Source organism: Eurytemora carolleeae, unplaced genomic scaffold (genome assembly GCF_000591075.1).
Source record: "Eurytemora carolleeae unplaced genomic scaffold, Eaff_2.0 scaffold1767, whole genome shotgun sequence".
Classification (NCBI taxonomy): Eukaryota; Metazoa; Arthropoda; class Copepoda; order Calanoida; family Temoridae; genus Eurytemora; species Eurytemora carolleeae.
This window is the reverse complement of record NW_019397658.1, coordinates 32,905-38,945: the sequence shown is the minus strand read 5'-3', so window position 1 is coordinate 38,945 and position 6,041 is coordinate 32,905. Positions and strand designations below refer to the sequence as shown.

The 6,041-nt window shown below is 32.8% G+C and overlaps 1 protein-coding gene across 1 annotated transcript; it reads right to left on the bottom strand.

Moving 5' to 3' along the window:
• Window positions 1–542: 542 nt before the first annotated feature.
• Window positions 543–4,856, bottom strand: LOC111715376 (transcription factor Sp2). The gene is made up of 4 exons (XM_023490687.1): window positions 4,622–4,856; window positions 4,027–4,327; window positions 2,130–2,338; window positions 543–1,106 (listed from the first exon to the last, which is right to left on the bottom strand). The coding sequence occupies exons 1-4, from the start codon at window positions 4,629–4,631 to the stop codon at window positions 823–825; spliced, it is 804 nt and encodes a 267-aa protein (XP_023346455.1). The 5' UTR covers window positions 4,632–4,856; the 3' UTR covers window positions 543–822.
• Between the last annotated feature and the right edge of the window lie 1,185 nt (window positions 4,857–6,041).

The following is a 6,041-nucleotide window of genomic DNA, read 5'->3' as shown; positions in this document are numbered from 1 at the left end:
GTAACATATAAACCGAAAATACACTAGTTGATAGAGTAACCCCGTACTGTTGACTACGAGCAATAAGAAATATCTTGTTGGATTGATACGCTTGTATCCCTGTGTGGGATTTAGGGCATAAATTAATAGCTTGTTGGATAGCTACACTTGTGTCCCTGTGTGGCATTTAAAGCCTGGATTTATAGCTTTGTTTAATAGCTACCGAGATCGCGCCCAGTGGTAGTGGCGTAGATAGTTCGTGGAATTGTAACTGTGTGAATCTGTCCTGGTTGACTTTGATAGCAGACGGGTTGAACCTGGAAAGATACGTTTTGAACACTTGTTATGGAGTAGGAGTTTACTACAATCAAACAAGCATTATTTTAGAAATTATGCCTATTGCATATAAATTCATTATATTATAATATATATTTAAGTTTGGTACAAAATGAGTAAAAAAACGTACGTGTTATATTATCTTATTCAGTAAACCATGTAAAATATAAATTCATGAGTTCGGTTTTGAAGTTTCATACTAGAGGTGAAAATGTGAATTGATTATCTACAAGTTACTTCTGTTCGAAGAAATAAGCCATGAGTTATTTAACTGATTCCTCCCCCCTTCCCCGTCATGGAAAAAATTTTCTTTTCCAAAAAATCAGTAAATTTTTTTTGTGTTTTGTCTAAATACATATTTTGTATTCTTCAAAGTTTAGGAATATGGTCAAAACATCCAGATCACTTATGTGATGTAAATTTAGGGATCAATTATATCATTTTATAAATTCAGATTTTTATTGCTCTTACACTGGTTCTAATAATGATTAGTATGACAAACATTGGTTACAACTGCCTTCTTGGTAGTATTAATGGAGGTCTAGGGTATAGGGAGAAGGGTGGCAGAAGAGCGCAGAGCGGAGACAGCGGAAAGGAGTGTTCCAAGGTTCTATCGTGAGTCTTCACATGTTTCTTCAAATGATCCTTCCGTCCAAACTGTTTCCTACAGCCCGGAGCTGGGCAGAGGAAAGGTTTTACTCCGGAGTGGATTCTTCTGTGTCTTGTCAATTCCTCATTTCTAGTGAAACTTTTCTCGCATCCGGCAAAATCACAGGAAAACGGTCTTTCTCCTAGACAAAGTCAAGTATTTAGCACAATCCATTAAACTGTAGATGGGTGGACTACTAGTAGACTCATGTTATGATATTAGATAGTCCAATCCATTAAACTGTAGATGGGTGGACTACTAGTAGAATCATGTTATGATATTAGATAGTCCAATCCATTAAACTGTAGAATGGGTGGAATACTAGTAGAATCATGTTATGATATTAGATAATCCAATCCATTAAACTGTAGAATGGGTGGACTACTAGTAGAATCCTGTTATGATATTAGATAATCCAATGAACATGAAACATATCAATTTTGTAATTTCACTTAATAACGTAAAAAAACAGAAAATACACCAAAAATTATTTAAATGTCGGCTTCTTTGGGTTTTAAAGTCATGAATGTTGCAATAAAATATAGGAATTGAGGAAAATCGAAAAAGAAGGATAAAGTTTAAAATTATAAAAATATTTTTTTTAAACAATTAAGTTTGGATTAAACAAAATGTCAGTGAAAGGAAGAGGGAATCATAAAATTGAAACAATTTATTCATGGAAGTGGAATAGAATGCAATGCCAATTAATAATTAATAATTGCAAATTTACAAAATTAGGGAATTCCAAAGGCTTTCAAATTTTTTAACTTGCAATAGAATAATTTAATAAATTAAAACTTTTTTTTAGAAATGCTTGAATTATCTGAATCTACTATTTTTCGAAGCTCAGCTTTTATGGACAGTTTAAAAAGTATAAAATAAAAGCTACAGGGAGATACAGAAGAAGTAAAATCGGCAGAACTATATTTCGCCAACAGTTTTCTTGTTCTCCCTGGAGAATGTTATATAACCAGGGGGCGGGCATAACTCTCCTAATTTTGCCTGGCTAGGTTTATACTGTACAGTGAAATTTGTCGAAAAATGTTTCCTTATGACTGAGTTGGTTAATTTCTGATCGGGTCATTGTGTACAGTGGCTGTACAACAAGAAGTCTAAAATTCCAGATGCCCCCTCTATTACTAATATCTCGATGTATATAACCAACCTGTGTGAATTCTAATGTGTCCTCTCAGTTGACCATTATTACTAAACCCTGCCCCGCAAACATCACATTTAAACTTCTTAGGTCTCACTTTACGTTCCAAGTTAAAGGCACTCTGCCAGTCCAGGTCTAGGCTTGGATCCAGGCAGCCAGGTCTAGGAAACCTACTGCCTGAATATTGTAGAAATTCAGACATTCCAGGCAATAATGGCCTGCAAAAAAAAATGTCAAACTAAAAAAATGGTAAAACTACAATGTAATGTACGACGTAATTTAAGCGTAAATTTTAACCAAATTATTTTATAGTTCACGACACTTCATTTGTTGCATAAAACGTGCATGGTCGACTTTACATTGGGTAATTCAGACTGGACGGTACGACTGAACGTATTTACAGTTCATGTTTAAGAATTAATTAATTAAATTCGACATAAGTTACAATATAATCTTCATGAAAATGGTGGAAAAATAAACCAACTGTTGTACAGTGAGCCATATAAAAGTGTTGAATTGGACGACGACTCTTAGATTCAAATTGTGATTTTAAACAGTGTAATGATGAAACATCGTAATTGTGCAGTGTAAGCTTAATAAGTTGAATTTCTAAAACTATTTGCTATATATTATCTTCTGTTGCACATAAGATTGCGTTATGTCGTCTTCCTTTTCCACAGCTTTATGGGTCACACTGTAAGTTATTTGTTAATATAAATAGTAGTTCATAGATGTCAAATTCAGTTAATAGTGGGATTGAAACGGATTAACTTTGAATACATGACGATGTTTACAGTCCAATAAACATTTAGGCACACAAATTGTGAAGTGTGACCAGACCAATTTAACTTAATAAGTGATTTAATAAGTTATGCATACAATTTTATGTTTTTATCAAAATCAAATGCATTAAAGAATTTCATAATGTCGTCTTCCTATTACACAGTTTTCTGGTTCTCACTGTAGAGTAACATTATGTTTTTCTCGATAAATTTAAATCTTGAAAAAACTCTTATCATTTCAAAATTTTATAAATGAGATTTCGGTTAATTAGTTTACAAAGATGAAAAAATACTTTAAGAAAAATGATGTTATTTTCCCGTGCTCAAGGGTGTAAAGAATTAGAAAGAAAAATGTAATTTTGATAATGAAAAAATAATCCATAACTTTTTCCTGTATAGGAAACAAACATGTTTCATAACGAATCCGAAACTTTCCGAATTGGAAATGGAAAGAAATTCGGATAATATCCGTAATACGTTAACTTTAAACCGGAATCTCTGAGGAAACCTTTGAGCCCGGACTAACCAGGGCGAGATGCATTAGGTTTCTTCTATTTAAAATCAATCACGTGTTCGGTGTTGGTCTATAATTAAACAATCTTTATACTTGTTTTCATTCTTTTTCGTTTAAAACTACTCTTGTATGCCGAGTCCATTAGGGCTTGATCCAATCAGGGTTCAGTCATGTGTTTGTTGTCTATTCTGAACCAATAGAAATAGTATGGCGGTAACATCTATCTTTCTATCTATATCATTTTCCTATCAGAGTTATGAATCCTTCAATCGGCGCTATAAATAAATGGAAATATTTACTTCTACTGAAACTATAGTGATACGTTAACTTTAAACCGGAATCTCTGAGGAAACCTTTGAGCCCGGACTAACCAGGGCGAGATGCATTAGGTTTCTTCTATTTAAAATCAATCACGTGTTGGTCTATAATTAAACAATCTTTAAACTTGTTTTTATACTTTTTCGTTTAAAACGCATATGCCAACAAAACAGTGTAAAAGAGAAATGACGAATCATGTTAAATATAGCTGAACTAAAACAGTGAAAGTCACAGTTTTCCGGAATATACAGACCATACTTTCTTAACTAAAGTCCTGATATAACAAACTGACCTATTCTGAAGGTGTATTCCTCTGTATGCTATGGATAAACTGTCCAGTTGTCGGAGACGTAGTTCGTTTATTTCTCCTGTGCTCAACCCAGAACCCGGAGCTGGATTCATACCACCATCCGGAGCCGAACCCTGACTATAAACATCTTTAATTTCGGTCTTTGGGACGAGTAGACCATCGATTGAAGATGATTCGTCTAAACTGTCCTTGGGCTCGTCTTTTATTTTTGATATTTCAACATCGTGACATCTTTCCTTCTCGTCGTCCCATGGACGAAATACAGACTTTGAACTATTTTTCCCTGAAACAAAAAGTTTACTTTATTTAAACAATTCACCACAATACTTTTTGAACCTTTATCTGATTAACAATGTGGAATATATTGCCGTTTTTTTCTAAATAAATGTTAAATTCTGTTAGTTTCCTTCATTATCTGAGAAGCATAAATGCTCCAGTCACTTTTCAAACAAGACCACCGTTGTGAATCAGATATGCCACTTTAAGAATGGAGGGTCACTTAAAATTACAAAATTATGGTTTTCCCCCTTTAAGTTAATATTTATATAAAAACTTTAATAAAAAAAAATTAAATCACCTTCGCTCATCTCTCTAATTTCCGATTCACTTAGTTTTTTCTTCAAATAAACATCAAAAATGTGTGTTTTCGGTGAAAACTGGCTAGTTTAGAGTTTGAAAATAATGTTGTCTGTGTAATCTGATCTAGTTGACTACCAATTTGTCACTGATCCCCCACACTGTGGGGTGTGAGAGAGGGTAAATACGTTACTCCTATTGGTCAGCATCATTTAGCCCCAACCAATGGGAGGTCTAAGCTCCCACCCGGCGGACAAATATAGCGGTGGTTGGATGGGCGGGTTACAAACCTTTCAATATTTTTAACCTATTTTAAGCTTTTTTTCGTCTTTTTAAAGTATCTTTCATTTTTAATCCAATTTTAACGAATTTATACCTATATTAAACCGTATTTTTATTATTTTTCAATTTAGATAATTTCCCCCCCACAAATTGGTTTCCATAATCATGTTTAACGTTTTTTTTCATCAAATACGTTTTTTTCAAGTTTTTAACTTTAAAAATTATAAATTTTTAAAGAAAAGAAATTGAACCTTCGCCACAATCTAACATTTTCTAATTGCTTTATCTGTGCTTTTGATATTTCAAACTTAACCCTATCACGGTCGGGAAGGGGGTGGGTGTTCCCCGCCCATAAAAGTTTTGAGCAAATTTTTAAATTTTTGGATGCACAGACAGTCAAACGGTGGGTCGGCGTTGATAAAAAATCAGAAATGCCTAGTAGCATTTTTTATTAATTAAGATACAGTTCAATTAGCATTTATTACAATCCAACAAAATTCTTAGATCATTGAATTGCAAAGACATGGGGATAAGAAAATCAGAGTTTGTGGCAAATACTCATTTTTTATTTTATTTTCAAAATCCCATTCAATGCTTAAAAAGTAATTACAATTTTTACAACTTTATTTTTTTTCTCACACTTTTTCAATATATTTTAACTTTAACTCATGTTAACCCTTTTAAACTTCATTTTAATCCCTTTTTAAATGTATTCACTCCCTTTTTCAACTTTATTCAACTCCCTTTCTTCTTTATTTAACCCTCTTTCTTCTTTATTTAACCCTCTTTCTTCTTTATTCAACCCCCTTTCTTCTTTGTTTAACCCTCTTTCTTCTTTATTTAACCCCCTTTCTTCTTTATTTAACCCTCTTTCTTCTTTATTTAACCCCCTTTCTTCTTTATTTAACCCTCTTTCTTCTTTAGTCAACCCCCTTTCTGCTTTGTTTAACCCTCTTTCTTCTTTATTTAACCCCCTTTCTTCTTTATTTAACCCCCTTTCTTCTTTATTTAACCCTCTTTCTTCTTTATTTAACCCTCTTTCAAATTTATTTAATCTCTTTTCAACTTTATTTAATCCATTTTAAACTTTATTCAATCCCCTTCCTGCTTTATTTATTTTCATTTCAAATTTACTTAAT